The sequence below is a fragment of the Doryrhamphus excisus genome, linkage group LG19 (genome assembly GCF_037039965.1).
Source record: "Doryrhamphus excisus strain RoL-2023G ecotype Guam linkage group LG19, RoL_Dexc_Guam_v1.1, whole genome shotgun sequence".
In the NCBI taxonomy this organism is placed as follows: domain Eukaryota; kingdom Metazoa; phylum Chordata; class Actinopteri; order Syngnathiformes; family Syngnathidae; genus Doryrhamphus; species Doryrhamphus excisus.
In genome coordinates this window covers 8,206,091-8,222,674 of record NC_136375.1, presented here as the reverse complement: position 1 = coordinate 8,222,674, position 16,584 = coordinate 8,206,091, and the positions used below count along the sequence as shown (strand labels likewise).

Below are 16,584 nucleotides of genomic sequence, written 5' to 3'. Positions count from 1 at the left end.
ACTGGATATGAGCCCTCTCAATAAAAATCAGTCTACTTGATATAAAGTATGCCCATCTAAGCCCTACATTCTGTAAGGGCGGGTGGAAAACACATTTATTCCCACCTCCGTACATTTTTTCTCTAACAATTGTATGTAATACAATACATTGATTTATTCTATTACAGAAAATGTTCACAAATAATAATAATTGGTGTCTGCTGTTTGTTTCTGATTGTAATTGTGACCAACAATGGGCAAAATCATTCAATCATTTTGAAATGTTTTCAACTAAACAGTATGGGTCCAACATTTGAGATATCAACATTTGTAATTCCTCTGCTTATCACATGCTATAGCCATTGGCTGTGCTCACTGCTGCCCCTTGTGTTCAAATAAAGGCACGGTTCGAATAAAATAGGGTTCAAAATAAAAGCACAAACAATGTGAATAAAAATATACACAATATAAATGAAGGTATGTTGATACATTGTCATTTTGGATCAATTTAAATGTCTAAATTTAAACTAAACGCGCAATTTTACGGATGTGGAACCAAGCAAAGCGTCATTTCGTCCCTCTTTTATTTTACTCTGAAAAGGCCGGACGTATTAGCGAGTGTGGTCTGCATGTTGTCAACAAACGTCCTTGTGTGACTGCCTTTCCCGTCGACGTCGTCTTTGTTGACATAGTCCATAAAGGAGAAAACGGCATTTGTTACATTCTAGACAGGTTTCAAACCTGTCTAATTGCCAACATTTATCACTTCTTCGTTAACTTACATCGACACAAGGATTTACAGAGACATATCGATACGATAAGGGAGGAAAGACTGTCGTTGTTTGGTAAGATTAGAGCGCCTTTTGCTGCATACATTAAACTGTGCGTCATTAACTGGGGCAGTAAACAGTATTATAGTTTATATTTAATCTTATTATATTTGTGTTGTTTGTTGAAAAGTGATAGCACAGCGTATATAGTATAACTAATTAGACGTATACAGTCCCTTTTTGTTGCAAAAGCAGCTACTGTAGCTACTGTAGTTTAGCTCGAGCTAAACCACAAATGAAGACCCTGGGGTTCAACTTAAGCGTTTAATTGCCTTCCTTTATATGTATTTGTGGTGAAAAGGCATTCCTGTGTGATAATTCAACGTGGATGGTATCAAATACATTATCGTGCAGTCTAGAACAGCGATATTTTCCATCTGGCGAGATCCGGAAGTACACCGGAAGCGCATCTTCGGAAATCGGAAGTACATTTTAGTGATAACATTTTTACATATATATGCATAAACCATGAATTACTTATTTAAATAACTTCTAATTACTTTTAGCAAATATACATAATTTTTAGCATTGTTTATTTAAACCCATTAACTTATTTAGTCAGAAAGTTGCTTTAAGGGCAACACAGCTACTTTTGAATTATGTTAATGCATACATGCTCTGTATGATATGAGCACCTTTCACATCCATTCCTATGTTTTTCCCAAATGTGTGGAGATGGAGTAGACACCATGTGTAGCAATCATTATCATGCCAATCTGGTTTGTCATCCACAGACAGCAATATGGGCCGAATCTTCTTGGATCACATTGGTGGCACTCGCCTCTTCTCCTGTGCCAACTGTGACACTATTCTGACCAATAGAGCAGAGCTGATCTCCACACGCTTCACTGGAGCTACTGGCCGGGCTTTCCTCTTCAACAAGGTACAGTACCTGCTTGCACTACAGCCACGAACAAACGGGGGTTCATTCACCCTAAGTCGGCAGTCATTTGTAAATATATGATAATACAGGCAAACAGTACTGTGCCACTGTTAGAAAAGCCCACAATTCTGACATCTTTATGCATCACTGATCGTATTTTTTGGTCGAGTGTTGACATTTCGCACATTATTCGGCAGTCCTTGAACGTCCCATAGTTGTGTGCTATACATCGCGAGTGATCAATGGCCATTGAAGCGAGAGAGAGTTCAGGACTGGACTCTCTTGCAAATGTTCGCCCGAAATGGGAGAACGTCAAGCTAGCAGTGGCGTATGGAGGGGGAGGACTGAGCCGTGTATTTTAAAACAAGACATTTTTACAGGTGCCATTTGCGACTGTATTGTACCTACCTCATAGTTAGCCTACATAATACCCTACTTAAAAGGTTCACTGGCATTTTTACACTAAATATTAGCATTCCTTGATATTTCACACAATAGTTCAGGCATTTTACAGTCATTTTAATACACCAATAAAGGTTGGAAATGTTCTGTCTTTCCATCCAGGTTGTCAATCTACAGCACAGCGAGGTTCAAGACCGGGTCATGCTGACCGGAAGACACATGGTACGGGATGTCAGCTGCAAGAACTGCAACAGCAAGCTGGGTTGGATGTACGAGTTTGCCACAGAGGAAAGCCAGCGCTACAAGGAGGGCCGAGTCATCCTGGAGAGGGCCCTGGTGAGGGAGAGCGAGGGTTTCGTGCACGTTCCCACGGATAACTCTTGAAAAGTCACACGGGTTAGCGTTACAGTTGCTAAAGTCTGTGCATACTACAGCTTCGCCTCAAACAGCAGTGCACTGACTTGCATATATAGGAAGAGTCCCAACGATGCCAAAATAATATATCACAGTTTTGGGGAGCGGGGGGGGTTTAACAAGAAGAGTGTTTTACAACATTGCTTCAATTTCTCTTTAAACTGGCTTGAATTTCATTGTGTTCAACAGGCTTTGATGTTCAAGGTGTGATATAATCGGGGGGGCTGGGTGGATTCAAGAAACAGTGATGTCCTGGTGCACTCGTGCATACATGCTTGGGCCAGTTTGGACTGTTCAGTCTGATGAAGTGAGGTGAAGAATGTCATTTTGCACAACATTCCTTCAGTGTGAAGTGATGGTTTAAACTATTTATTTTTCCTACATAAATGTCATACAGTAAACTCTTGCTTTTTTTATATCTTCATTTCCACTTTGATAAGATGACAATCCAGAGTATTGTTTTTTTTGCAAAGGTTTCTCACCCAATACATTTTAGTTCTTGATTTGAGTTTGACAGCTGCTCAATGTAATGGTAGTATTTGAATAATAAATGCATACTCAAGTGCAGATTGTGCATGTTATACCTCATTTAATGAAAAATAATTACTGTATTACTGTTGTCAATAAAAGAATGAAATGCATTTGTAGTCTTTAATTTCTAAAGCATTCTACAAATACAATAACAAATAGCTCATAAGAGTTTAATTTGAGAGATGAGATCTAGCAACTTCCATGGTTTTCGTGATTTTGCCAAAATCATTTATATTCTTACATGAATAACTGTTACATTGTATTTCCAAAAAAGATTTACTCTTATGAGCTATTTTTGTTTGTAATCGGTCTATTTGTTTAAACAACTGTACCTTTAATTGTACAAGGCATTAAAATGAACAAGAAACTAAAACAAAGTGGTCTAATCAGTTTTGCTCTGACTGTAGATGGACAGACTCATCCACTAGATGTCGCTAATGTTAGATTTCATTGAAGCATCAAAGCGCCGAATCTGTTCTGGTACAATTGGAAGGAAAAATCCATGAAGCTTCACCCTCCCATTTCTCTGTTTCTGTGAAACCTTTAAAAAGAAACTTTAAAAAAATCGTCCGTGCGTTCAAACTGGTATTCCTCAGTTTTGGTTGTGAGTTGCCAAGCGGTGTGATTTTTGTAGGCGTATAACCAACAAAAAAGAAGGGTACAACAAGCAACCGGTAGCTCAAGTTCAACAAAACAAACATACCCTAGTCTACGGAGCCCAAGCTGCATTATGGGACATGTAGGAAGTACAAGAGTAGTCAAGGGGGCTTGACGCTGGTCGAGCAACACCCTTCTTCAAACCGGCGCTTTCCCACTAGCGTGTCCGTGTTAATGGCATGTAAAGTGGGAAGAAGAAACAACTCTTCTGTGACGCGGACTCCCACACAACTTTGCAACAATGAGTGGCGGTGAGTGTTTTTTTTTTATTTTATTTTTGCTGGTCAATTAGCTAGCCGGCTAATGGTAGCTGTCGCCGTGTTAGACACAGCAACATACAAGTAGTTAACTACATGTAATTGTATCTATTTAAGTATTCACATATTTTTAAACATCTGCGTTGTTATCAGCTAGATAATTGTTTATATTCCTGCCTTTAGAGAACGTGAGTCTGGTGTTCAAACTGTACTGCCTGACGGTGATGACACTGGTGGCCGCCACATACACGGTGACTCTACGGTACACAAGGACCTTGCCATCCGGGGATCTGTACTTCTCCACCACGGCCGTGTGCATCACCGAGGTCATGAAATTAATACTCAGCACTGGAATGCTGGCGAAGTAAGTCCCCACATACAGTACCATGACAAATTATGAGAAACTTTTGGAATGGTAGTTGTTTTCTCATTACACTGAGGTTTGTCTTGAAATGTGTGTTTTTTTTTAAAGCTTTTGTCCGTGTTTTTGTTAGAAATGTGTCTTATTCATGCTTTTCTCTCTGAACTTTACAGTAACATAACTGAAACATACCCACAAGTAGGGTTGGGAACTGGTTCTGACATTCGATTCTATCGAACCATTCATTTTTTTAACTTCCGGTGCCTATGTTCGGTGATTGGCCAACTACACGCAGTTAAGTAGGAACTAACATGGTTAAGTTACTTTATCTATTCTGCATCATAAGATACTCCAACACATTAACAGGATATGTGCCATTGTTTTTTTCCTACATAAAGAGTCTTATAAATATTTATGTTCATGTTTAATGATTGATACTTTCATAATGGTTATTAATAGCCCTGGGAGGAATTCATTCATAAAAAAATTCATGTTACAGTAAAGTCTCGTTATATCAATATTCTCGGGAGTCGGAAAAAATACCGATATAACCGGACTATCCATATATCCGATCCTGCTCCGAACTGCATTAAAAGTGGGCGGATCTTTGATATGGCATGTAATTTTCTACTTGAGTTCATGGATTGCGTATCTAGCATGCTTTTGTACTACAATAAATTTTGTACTACAGTAAATAAAAATAAACTTACGCTGTAGTGATTACCGGTTACCGGGACATAATTCACCCCGGAACTATCGATAGGGAAGGTGTTGCCACCCGGAGGGGTAGGCGCGAGGGACGGGTGTTTTCCGCTGTGTGTGCTGCACTCTGGTGGTGGAAGTGTGAAAAATAAAGTTGACTGGAAGCAGCCGTTCGCCGTGTTCTTTTTTGGTATTGAAATCCTTAAGCAAAGATTGATTTAAGCTGCTTTTGTATCGATATAAGCAGACCAAATTGGCTGGCGGGAGATGAAAAGGGCATCCTAGTAACCGGATTATCATAATAACCGTGTATCGTACTAACGGAGCTAATTATATCATAAAAGACTAGAAATTTGCCGGGAAATGAAAATAGTATCGTAATAAGTAGTAATTTGTTCTAACCGATATCGATATAACGAGATTTTACTGTATTTAAAAAAAAAAGAACTTTCTATGACCCTCCCTCTGAAAAGAATCAGACTCAAGAATCGTTAGGAATCAGAATCGCTCATATTGAAACGACACCCAACCCTACTCACCAGTGTAGCATACTACAAAAGTATTTGAATGCACCTTCTGAATGCCTTATATTTGTGTTTTAGTTCATTTTTATGCTTAAAGTCTAACCCCTGGCTCACGCCGACTCCGGCAGCTAGCTAGAGAGTGCTCCGGCGTCTGGGAAAAAAAAAAAGATAGACCCCAAACGGACTCTTTCCGTCGTGCCATACGGCCGCCAGACATGGAGCTACACCGCACAGAGCGAGTGTGAGCCTACAACAGGGATTTCAATCTTGTGGAATGCTTCTGGCGGCCGCAACGGATTCAGTGTGAGCCCGGGGTTAAGACCAAAAATATGTATCACTTGCTTCAATATGCAAGTTTTGACTAAGAATCAGCATTCAAACACAAAACGGCATAATTTCTTAATACACTTTTGAAAAATCCAGATTATTGTCAAACTATAGTTTTTACTATAGTGAAAATAGAAGTGGAAAACACTGTAGTTGGGATAGCAGTGACAAAAGAGAAGCAGTAAGACTCAAATGTGATTATTTAATTTGAGGTATTTTAAATAATATTTCTGTTTTTTTCTCTCACATTTATTTGTTAATCTCACTGAAACAATACCATAACATTGATGTTTTTTTTTATATCCATGTTAGCTGGTGATGACTGGTGTTGTGACTGTATAGTTGGAGTGGTTTCATTCTTTTTTTCTTTTGTACTGGACTATGTACGATACAATGACTAGTAATGAACTGGTTGCTCTTGGCACGTGGTTGGGTGCCTCAAGCTGGGTGAGGGTGGTTGGATGTGGGGTTTTTATTCTGGTAGACAAGGAATAATATATGTTTTGTTGGGATGAGGTTGGAATTTGGGTGTTTAGGGGGGGTGGGACTAGACTTGACTTCTTCCCATTCCCTTTCGAACATGTGTACGTTTATATGTACATAGGTATTTTTATTTGTGTTCATTTATGTTTGGTTTGTTGTGCTTTGGATGATGTTCGAAATAAAGAAGGAAAAAAAACCAACATAAATGTGGCAAGTTCCCAGATCTTAAACTGTCCCCTTCTCACTGGAATAACTTGTTTGCATGACCAGAGAATCAGGTAGTCCAAAGAAGATGGCAAGCACCATCAAGGAGCATGTGTTCTGCAACCCAAGAGAGCTGCTGAAATTGAGCATCCCGTCAGTCGTGTACGCCATCCAGAACAACATGGCCTTTCTGGCATTGAGTAATCTGGATGCTGCAGTTTATCAGGTATGAAGCTCAGCACTTCCTAACTTCCTTACTAATGCTCACTTTTAACTCTTGTTATTACACCGGACTGTCCTATTTTTATTTTCTGTGTAGGTGACGTATCAGCTGAAGATCCCGTGCACGGCGCTGTGCATGGTCATAATGCTGAGGCGTTCTCTCAGCAAATTGCAGTGGTTCTCCATCTTTATGCTCTGTGGAGGGGTCATACTTGTGCAGTGGAAGCCTGCAGATGCCACCAAAGTCCCGGTACGGCTCTAAATGTCACCATAGCTACCTGTTGTCATTTGTGTCAATCATTTTTTTCTTTTGTGTGTCCAGATTGAGCAAAACCCTTCTCTCGGGTTCATGGCCATTACTGTTGCTGTCCTTTGCTCTGGGTTTGCAGGTAGTCATCACCCACTCATTCGACCTGAGGAGTTTGCTTTGGTTCTTACTATGCCCCTGTACTTTAGGTGTGTACTTTGAGAAGGTCCTGAAGAGTTCTGACACATCCTTGTGGGTGAGAAACATCCAGATGTACCTATCAGGCATTGCGATCACCCTGATGGGCGTGCTCTTGACCGACGGCGAGAAGGTCTTAGAGAAAGGCTTCTTCTTCGGTTACACGCCCTGGGTATTGTTTGTCATATGTGAGTACAATAGCCGAAAGCTTTGTTTGCACTCTTTGCTATGCTTGACGTCCGTGACACTCTCCCTCTTTTGTGTGCTGCCAGTCCTCGCCAGCGTGGGAGGTCTGTACACGTCTGTGGTGGTGAAATACACAGACAACATCATGAAGGGCTTCTCTGCTGCGGCTGCCATAGTTCTCTCCACTGTGGCGTCCGTCGTCTTGTTTGGATTGCACATAAGTAAGTTAATCTGATGTATTGTGTGTATTGTGATGAGTGAGTGAGAGGTTAGTGTAGTCGGACCGGCACCGACAGTACCCTTAATGAAACAACCTTTACTATGGAATAGTACTTTACTACTATCACAGCCTGTGTAATTGCCTTCGATACACCAGTTCATTAGTTTCAATAAGAAAAGCAGGCGGCGATTGGATTATTATTTACTAACTGTGAAAAATCATACTTTAACATTTTTAAAATAATTTTTGATTTAGGAGAGTGGCCGCACAGTGGACGAGTGGTTAGCATGTAGGCCACACTGTCAGGCGAACAGGAAGACCTGGGTTACATTTGCATGGGAGTTTGCATGTTCTCCCTGTGCATGCGTGGGTTTCCTCCCACATTCCAAAAACATGCTAGGTTAATTGGCCACTCCAAATTGTCCATAGGTATGAATGTGAGTGTGAATGGTTGTTTGTCTATATGTGCTCTGTGATTGGCTGGCCACCAGTCCAGGCTGTACCCCGCCTCACGCCCGAATCTCACCACTCAAGACACTCTAAATGCAGATACTGCCATCTTGTGGAGTTAATTAAAACCTACATGAGGAGGTTGCCTCCAGCCACAGCGGTTGGTAGTGTTTTTTTTAGACCTGGTGTTAATTTACACATCCTGGCGGTTTGTATGCCCACTATGGATGCATCAAGTGGAGCATTTGAGTATGTCAGTCATTGCATTTGCAACAAGAAGTTAATCAACTTGTTTCTGTTACTTCTACCGCAGCGACCACGTTTGCGTCTGGAGCCATCTTGGTGTGTGTGTCCATCTATCTGTACGGCCTTCCAAAGCAGGACGTAAGCAAGCTGACTCGGGAAGACGGTGACAAGGAGTTCAAACAGAAACTGATTACTGTGTGAGATCCACTGAGGACAACAAACCCACCTGGACTGAGTAGAGAGATTTTTTTCTTTGTTTACCTTTTTTGCTACTTTTTTTTTTCTCTCCAGTTAATGCACATTTTGTTAAAATCAAGATGATTTGAAGACACAGCTGATATGAATACAAACATGACTGGTATTTTGATGCCTTCACATGCTCTTACAGGGGCAGTGCGAGTTTTAAACTGGAGGGAAGAGCCACAGCATGTTAGGATTTCACTGCAAACAGGCAGCAGTTAAGCAAGAAGTCTAACTGGAAAATGAAGCACTGCAGCACTGCACAGGCAGATGCAACCAGAGTAAGCACTGAGTCTTTCACTTTGGAATCATGAAGACTGATTCAAGGTTATGTCCACACCAATATTTTTTTTTTTGTGACGCTTGCCGCATTTCACCCCACTCCAAGTTGGGGGCAAATGTGCATTTATGAAATTATCCGTGTCGGTGTGGACATGGCCTGAACTTGTGACAAGCAGACTGAAGTTGTGACACTGATCATTTCTATGGAAAGCTCATTGTTGAAGCGTTAAGACACAATAAGGACCAACAACTGCAGTGATGATTTTTTTTTTAAACTAGATGAATGGGTCAAATATTCTACTACCCGTCCATAGAAATCAGTGATCATGGGTTTGTTTAAGAAAGGGTTGGGTCCTCAAATAGAAGTGTAATAATTTATATTATTGTTAGGAGCTCTGCCCACATTCTTTTATGCTATCGACTATAAATGAAGACTTGACAATGTGTGATGCTTTTCATACTTGTAGGATTGTAAATATCGACACAATTGTAAATATCTCTTCTGTGGTCTTTTGTGTCACAGCATTTTTTAAAAATTAAAACTGAACGGAAACGCATGCATTTGCAAAAAAAAGCTGCCACGGAATTGATTCTAATGACAAGAATGTATGGGAATAGGGAAGGAACTAGGTAAGTGGAGGACTGAGAAGTCGGCCAAACCAGTAAAACCAGTGTGACCGGTTGTTGATTTGTCTTACCAGCTCAAAACCAGACAATTACAAATTACACTTTTGTATTATTTTATTTACTAATTAGATAATTCTATTCATATTTACATTTTGTCAACTGGTGTGATGCCAAGAATCCTCATCCCATTGGCCAGAACCGAGCAGGACCCTCTGAAAAGTCGTAGCCTTGCCTGTTAGCGTTCAGAAAATGACAAAAGTTCACTTGGTTGTTGAAGCTAATGAGGTGTACTGTACAGTGATTGTTGGACCTGAAGATGGGTCGCGCTACAGATCACAGCCTCTTATAGTAACAAAATGGTGACGGCCAAGGGTCTATTATTATCTTTTATCATTATGACAGACACAATGTTTTACCTGTGCAACTTCCTGAGGACTCCCTTTGACTGGCAGCTCTCTGTGTGCTGAGGCGATCAGGTGGCTGCAAGAAGGGCCATGCCTCTTTAGCATAGTATGCACACTGGAGTATTGGCTCCATGGCATACAGTCAGCGAACATCACACATCCTGTTCCTTACCACAGCTTCAACAGGAAGTTGAGCAGGTGTTTGGGTTGCAGATCCTGGGCCGACTGGTACAAGACCTCGTCATAGCTGTGTTGAGACAAAGACGGTGGTTAGTTTTGCAGTTGATAAAATGACTGAGCAAAGGGTGGGGTCCAAACACATACTGACAAAATGTGTGTGAACCAACCCATTGAAATATGCTAAGTTATATATATTTTGAGGAAAAAAAATATTAAATAAGATAATAATAATATTGGTCAAAGGGCAATTTGCGCCACCCCACCTTTTTTTTCTACATTTTTTAGATAGTTACTTTACTGTCATATTTTTACTTTATTCCCATATTATAACTTTTTCACCCAACCTAAAAAAATACAACTTTATTTTGTCTTTTTATAAGACTTAAAAATATAGTATTTTTTCTTTAAAATTAAATTTTTCCTCAAAAGAATTTGTTTTTTTGTCTTTAGAAGATTTTGTAGTCTTAATAGACTTTTGCAGCTGTTTTGTTGTTTTTAAAAATCTTTACTTTATTCATGTAACATACTTTTTTAAAACCTAATTTTCAAAAATTTCCATTTTCATTGTTTTTTTTTCTTTACTCACAACTTAAAAAAAAACAATACTTCAACTATCAGCTACTAAAATTACGTTATTTTTCCTAATATGCCATTGTTCTTGTAAAAGTATGACTGTCAGTTATTTCCTGTCAATATTTTGACATTTTTATTAAAACTGCAGATTTTAGTTAGTTTTTTTTTTTTTTTTTTAAATTGGAGTTTTCTTGTTAAATATATTTTTAGAACGGGCCACAGATGGCCCTGGGACCACACTTTGGACATCTGTGATTTAGCATGACATCTCTCTTTTTAAACTTACCGGAGGAGGTGTTGAAGGATGGCGATGCTTGACTGCTCAGTCAGAAGTGATGGATTGAACGTAGCCGTGTCGATGTTGTCGTTGGCCCGAATCAAACTGCGTTAAAAATAACAATCATGAAGAAGTTGCATCGAGAAAAGATGAATTCTGATAATAAAATAAACGCTCCATCAATATTCTTATCGATATCCCATAATAACACACCTGCAGATCCGAGCGTGCGTGTATTGGAGAAAAACACCCGTGTCACCTTGAGCCTGGAGCATCTTGTCCCAGTCAAACTTGTAGTCCGACTGAAGGGGGCCTTTAAAATCCTAACAACGACAACAATAAAATGTCATTTCTCCCCACACAGAAGGCTCCACTGTTATACTGGAATTCACCTGGACTATGAGTGCACTGATTCCCACTTTCTGTGCCGTGTCTTCGGGGTCGTCCATTTCTTTTGTTGCTGCAGGATGTAAACAGGAGACAGCAATAAGATTCTTCATCGCATGACACCAATAGTAATATTATATCTCATATGTTGTGAAAAATGTTCAGTATGCGTCATGTGTTTAATGCCATCTCATGACAAGTCTGGTATCGCCCGTGAAGCAGGTTTTACTTTTTGACTCCTTCATATTGTGCAGCATCCTGGCACCGGCCTCGGCCAGCACGTCCTCCAAGAAGACCACCTCCCCACTTCTGGTCTTCATGCCCTGCACTAGGCCAAAGCTCACATGATGACACCTGCAACAACAACAACAACAAGCATACTCCACAAATACTCTGATACAGGAATGACCTGGTGCGAGTAGAACTATAGCCTTTGTACCTGTCAGCCCAGGAATGTCCCATAGCCTGCAGAATCTGGAACAACTGGTGGAAGTGATTTGTTTGACTTTTATCTGTCTTTAAAAAAACAGACAAAAGCATGTGAAGTTGGTACAACAAAGTACTGTACAGTAGGTGTGTTACAATTCATGTATGAGCATTAGAAAAATATCAACTGGCTGCTCGCTCGTCAAACGTGTTTGCATCAAGTCTTCCACTCCAATGCCTTTTAAACTGTGGGTAGATACTTTTGTTGGAGCAAACAAACAGACGCAAACAGAAAAAGGCCACTAGACCAATGTCCACTGTTAAAATGACTCAATATTGACCCAGATAGAATGTAGAACATTTTCCAAAAGACATGTAGAGTCTGAAACTTTATACATGCAACAGAGCGAGAGCTTTTCTTGCTGTCACACACACACACACACACACACTCGGTTTTCCGCACAAGATCACAAGTTAGAAACTAGCCCCTTTGCCCTGTACCCTACATGTGTTTTGTTTTTTTTTTATCGAGTGCGACAGCAATATAACCCGCCATGGGGCTAAAGAAAGATGCATGTGCCAGTGCTTCCATATTAAATTCCATCTCACCAGGATGGAGGGAAAATCTGCATCAACAAATAGTTCCATTCATTGGTCATTATTTTTGGCATGTGAAACTATAATTAGTTAATTATAATTAACTATAATTGCACGGCGGATGAGTGGTTAGCACGCAGGCCTCACAGCTAGGAGACCCGAGTTCTATTCCACCCATGGCCATCTCTGTGTGGGTTTCCTCCCACATTCCAAAAACATGCTAGGTTAATTGGCCACAAGTATGAATGTGAGTGTGAATGGTTGTTTGTCTATATGTGCCTTGTGATTGGCAGGCGACCAGTCCAGGGTGTACCCCGCCTCTTTTGGTCAAAGACAGCTGGGATAGGCTCCAGCACCCCCGCGACCCTTGTGAGGATAAGCGGGAGAAAATGAATGAATAATGTATTTTTGTTAATATTTTGGGGTGTTTGGAAAAAAGAGTAATTTGATTTAGAATTTTGGTCTGACATTTTGGAACAAATTAAGGATGAAAACCAAACTTCTGTTGTATTTGTGCAAAAACATACCTGGAAATAAAAGGCGTCTTATATTAGGAATGAAGAATTTATCATTTCAAATGGGGGTAGCGTTGTTGTTAGTTAAAATGTGTGCTGAAATAACAAGTACGCATCATAGTGGGAGTCCAAATCTTCCACAAAAAATGATCTTACCACATAAATCATCTCATCAAAATGGTATTTTTCACTCCGATCAATGGCAGCCGCAATGTCCCTGAAACCAAAACAACGCAAAAGACAACATTTTTTTGCAGCTGTGGTTTAAAGATTTGAAGCGGAATTAAAGCTTCCTAAAAGTGGTACCAACCTGGTGATGTAGAGACTTGTGCCATCACTGCGGAGCACAGTAGAGAAGGTGCTCATGTCTCCAGCTGCTGACAGATCCACAACGCCGGTCCCCTTCCTGAGAAGACAACTTCTATATGACTCCATTGTGGTTGTTTTGCGGGGTCTCTTGTGTGCAATAAGCCAACACATACTCGGTGGTCTTCAACAGGCCTTGTTCTTGCAGCTGCTGGACCACCTCTTGGACCCTCTCTTGGTGAAAAGACTCCCCGGAGTAGACGTCAAAGTGGACCCCTAAACGCTAACAGCCAAGCATATGATGCCAATATAAAAGTCCACATATCAGTGGTTTTTACAGCTGTGATGTGGCGCACCTACCTTGTAAACGTGCCGATACTCCCTCACCGTGATGTCCCTGAACTGTTGCCATAGCGACACAGCCTGATTCTGATGCTGTTCCAGCTGTCGGAAGAAGTCTCTGGCCGCCAGCCTCATGTCCTCGTTGTGTTCCGCTTCCTGGTTCACCTTGACATAAACCTGACAAACAACTTGAGCTAATTAATCTGCAGACGCTTCATGGTGACTGACGATGCTCTTTATTTGAGCTATAAAAAAAAAATCACTTTGAAGGTACCAGTGAAGCACACACACACCTTTGGAGTGTGTTTTATGTAAATATGTGTTACTCATTAACAGAATAAAGAGGAGAATAATTCACTTTGGTTAAAAAAAAATCATTCATTCACCAGAGCATAAAAATATATTGAATACATTTGACTGATCTGCTAGCGACTGCTGAGGTCACACACACACACACAAAAAGAAAAATCCCGTCTTTTACTTTGTGGAAAGACAGCAATGACAAGCACCTTCCAGCTCACGTACCCCCCATAGACACAGAGAGGTACTAAAAGTGCCTCATGTACGACCTTTTGATGTATTTTACTCACCAATGAGTAAGAATAATGTCACACATGTATTTTAAATAACATTATACAGACAAAGTCATGGTGTATAATAAATGCAACATTCTGTTATTGGCGACATGCTGACATGCACTCAGACGGAAAATAGGCTCACGACACCTTCATCTTAAGTCTCTTTCCTGTATATGATTAGGAAATTCAGGAATTTTTTTCTTCGGAAAATATATTAAAAAAGACTGAAACTACATTTATAATACTGTTGAATGGATAAATATTATTATATTCATTCATTCATCATTTTCTACTGCTTATCCTCACGAGGGTCACGGGGGTGCTGGAGCCTATCCCAGCTGTCTTCGGGCGAGAGGCGAGGTACACCCTGGACTGGTGGCCAGCCAATCACAGGGCACATATAGACAAACAATTAAGTCGCCAATTAGCTTAGCATGTTTTTGGAATGTGGGGGGAACGGGAGTCCCCCCACACGCAGAGATGGCTCGGGTCTTGGGTCTCCTAGCTGTGAGGCCTGCGTGCTCACCACTCGTAGCCCAATAGTCATATATAATTTTTTATTATTATTAGTTTGTTTTTGTTTTCATCATCCTCCCGAGGAATAGTGATAATAACCATAGAAGTGGATATGGAATCGACTGTCATGTCTGCATACTCAGTACAATATGAACAAAATATCACATACTCTGAGTGTGAATGGTTGTTTGTCTATATGTGCCCTGTGATTGGCTGGCGACCAGTCCAGAGTGTACCCTGCCTGTCCCCCTTGAGATAGCTGGGATAGGCTCCAGCACTCCCGCGACCCTCATGAGGATAAGCTGTAGAAAATATATGGATGGGTACTTCACTGCATCATACGAAGAGCTCTATTTGGACTGTCATGTGATCAAAGTAGGTAAGCGTGTCACTCATCATGCATATTCACCTCAAACAAATGCTGTAACGGGTTTTGCTTCAACTGCTCCTGACTGCCAAACTGATTGAAACCAACTCCAAGCAGACCTGAAATATGAGTAAAAAGGAATATTGTTGTATAATATATAAATAAGATACTTCCAATAATGCCTCACCAAACTGCATGCCCCAGTCTCCAAGGTAGTTCATCCGGATAACTTTGTTTCCAAGAGATTGCTTCAGGTTGGCAATAAAGTTGCCTGCAAAAGGAATTGACGTTATCCTCGGTGGGTTTCTCTTTATGCCACAACAACATGAACTCACCTATAATGGTAGATCGTAAGTGTCCAGCATGGAACTTTTTTGCAATATTTGGGGAGCTACGAGATATAAATAAATACAGAGCATCACCCATTAGACAAGCTAGAAGACCATACAAAAACATACCTGTACTCCACTACTGTTATTCCTCGCTTTAGGGACTTAAAAAGTTCACTATTAAGCCCAAATTTGCTGTTCTCCCCCGTTGCAAAAGGTTCCAGGATTTTCTACAACACAAAAACAGACAGATTAAAGAAAAACATTCATAATTTTTAAAAAGAATATCAACAACCTGGGCAAGAAGTTTGCTGTTTATTCTGAAGTTAATTACGGCAGATCCAGCAGCTATTTCTTCCACCACGCCATCTTGCTTTAGCTGGAAAACAAAACATCACAATTCCAGGTAGGTTTTTAGATAAGTAAACTTAAAACTGACTTTAATAGCTTAAAAATAGCTTTTTATTCCACCACCGACGTTTTTGAACTGCAACCACAGTAATCAATCATACCTGATGGGCCAGGTGTTCCGTTTGTGCCTGGATGTCTCCACTGGATGGTAAAAGTCCATTATTTCTTAACATACTGATTGACAGCCTAAAGTCAGCAGTCTGCCTGAAAAGGAAACAGTTTGAGTATCTTATGACTGGGTCAGTTTAAGGTGTGAAGATACAAGATACTTAACTGTTTCTTGAAGACTGGGACAGCTGACAAAGCTGGTATGAATACATCTTCACACTGCTGCGTGGTCCTGCCAAGCTACAGAACAAAAACAGTAAATTACATGACAGTGTATGCAGAAACTTCCATGCTGTATTGTCATGTGAAGCTACAAAGCAAAGACAATAAATTACATGAAAGTCTATACAGAAACTTCCATTTTCCGGTCACTTGTCCCCTAAGGACAGTCGTGCTTCCAACCTAGCAATAGCGGCGTGTCACCTCCTTTTTAAATACTAGTAACATTACCTGCTCTGCTATTCTTCGTCGGAAGAAACACGCCATGTCAACGAAAATACAAAAACTCCAAAGAAAATAAACTTAAAATAGTAAAACTAAAAGAATTATTTATATATACACATGATTCGGTGCCAACCCATTGGCAATGATAATTTAGAGTACATTTCCTGTTTTGCTAGCCATTTCCTGTGAGTCGTCAAATCACAGGACTCGCTCTTGTGACGTCACGGACCAAAAAGGTTAGTTCGATTTATCTACCATCGAACCCGACTAACATCAAGTGCCTCAAACAGTAATCCATAAATACGCGTTTTTGTTATTCATTCATTCATTGTCTACCGCTTATCCTCCCGAG

The 16,584-nt window shown here is 40.4% G+C and overlaps 3 protein-coding genes across 5 annotated transcripts; 2 read left to right on the top strand and 1 right to left on the bottom strand.

Moving 5' to 3' along the window:
- Positions 1-609: 609 nt before the first annotated feature.
- LOC131107175 (protein yippee-like 5) lies at positions 610-3,367 on the top strand. Its single transcript, XM_078799072.1, has 3 exons — positions 610-824; positions 1,544-1,692; positions 2,257-3,367. Exons 2-3 carry the CDS (start codon positions 1,552-1,554, stop codon positions 2,476-2,478), a joined length of 363 nt encoding a protein of 120 aa, XP_078655198.1. The 5' UTR covers positions 610-824; positions 1,544-1,551; the 3' UTR covers positions 2,479-3,367.
- Positions 3,368-3,766: 399 nt separating this feature from the next.
- slc35a1 (solute carrier family 35 member A1) lies at positions 3,767-10,193 on the top strand. Of its 2 annotated transcripts, XM_078798997.1 has the most exons (9): positions 3,767-3,947; positions 4,137-4,317; positions 6,621-6,780; positions 6,874-7,026; positions 7,099-7,165; positions 7,233-7,409; positions 7,494-7,628; positions 8,391-8,558; positions 8,712-10,193. In XM_078798997.1, exons 1-8 carry the CDS (start codon positions 3,938-3,940, stop codon positions 8,522-8,524), a joined length of 1,017 nt encoding a protein of 338 aa, XP_078655123.1. In that variant the 5' UTR covers positions 3,767-3,937; the 3' UTR covers positions 8,525-8,558; positions 8,712-10,193. The 2 variants fall into 2 exon arrangements, with proteins under 2 accessions (XP_078655123.1, XP_057912914.1); XM_058056931.2 differs by having other exon boundaries at positions 8,391-10,190.
- Positions 9,545-16,404, bottom strand: rars2 (arginyl-tRNA synthetase 2, mitochondrial). Of its 2 annotated transcripts, none has more exons than XM_058056926.2 (20): positions 16,239-16,404; positions 15,955-16,028; positions 15,782-15,884; positions 15,565-15,648; positions 15,399-15,499; positions 15,276-15,331; positions 15,128-15,211; positions 14,983-15,059; positions 13,498-13,656; positions 13,314-13,420; positions 13,142-13,237; positions 12,988-13,048; positions 11,733-11,809; positions 11,523-11,647; positions 11,299-11,366; positions 11,120-11,229; positions 10,916-11,011; positions 10,049-10,123; positions 9,889-9,952; positions 9,545-9,704 (listed from the first exon to the last, which is right to left on the bottom strand). In XM_058056926.2, the coding sequence occupies exons 1-20, from the start codon at positions 16,272-16,274 to the stop codon at positions 9,618-9,620; spliced, it is 1,740 nt and encodes a 579-aa protein (XP_057912909.2). In that variant the 5' UTR covers positions 16,275-16,404; the 3' UTR covers positions 9,545-9,617. The 2 variants fall into 2 exon arrangements, with proteins under 2 accessions (XP_057912909.2, XP_057912910.2); XM_058056927.2 differs by having other exon boundaries at positions 9,546-9,704; positions 15,782-15,880; positions 16,239-16,295.
- Between the last annotated feature and the right edge of the window lie 180 nt (positions 16,405-16,584).

Coding starts and splice junctions, on each gene's coding strand:
- LOC131107175 (XM_078799072.1), top strand. CDS start 1,552: ATGGGCCGAATCTTCTTGGATCACATTGGTGGCACTCGCCTCTTCTCC. Junction 1,693..2,256: donor GGGCTTTCCTCTTCAACAAG/GTACAGTACCTG, acceptor CTTTCCATCCAG/GTTGTCAATCTACAGCACAG.
- slc35a1 (XM_078798997.1), top strand. Junction 4,318..6,620: donor AGCACTGGAATGCTGGCGAA/GTAAGTCCCCAC, acceptor TTGCATGACCAG/AGAATCAGGTAGTCCAAAGA. Junction 7,027..7,098: donor CAGATGCCACCAAAGTCCCG/GTACGGCTCTAA, acceptor TTGTGTGTCCAG/ATTGAGCAAAACCCTTCTCT.
- rars2 (XM_058056926.2), bottom strand. CDS start 16,274: ATGGCGTGTTTCTTCCGACGAAGAATAGCAGAGCAG. Junction 13,049..13,141: donor ACAAGTCTCTACATCACCAG/GTTGGTACCACT, acceptor TTTTGGTTTCAG/GGACATTGCGGCTGCCATTG. Junction 10,124..10,915: donor ATCCTTCAACACCTCCTCCG/GTAAGTTTAAAA, acceptor GTCTCAACACAG/CTATGACGAGGTCTTGTACC.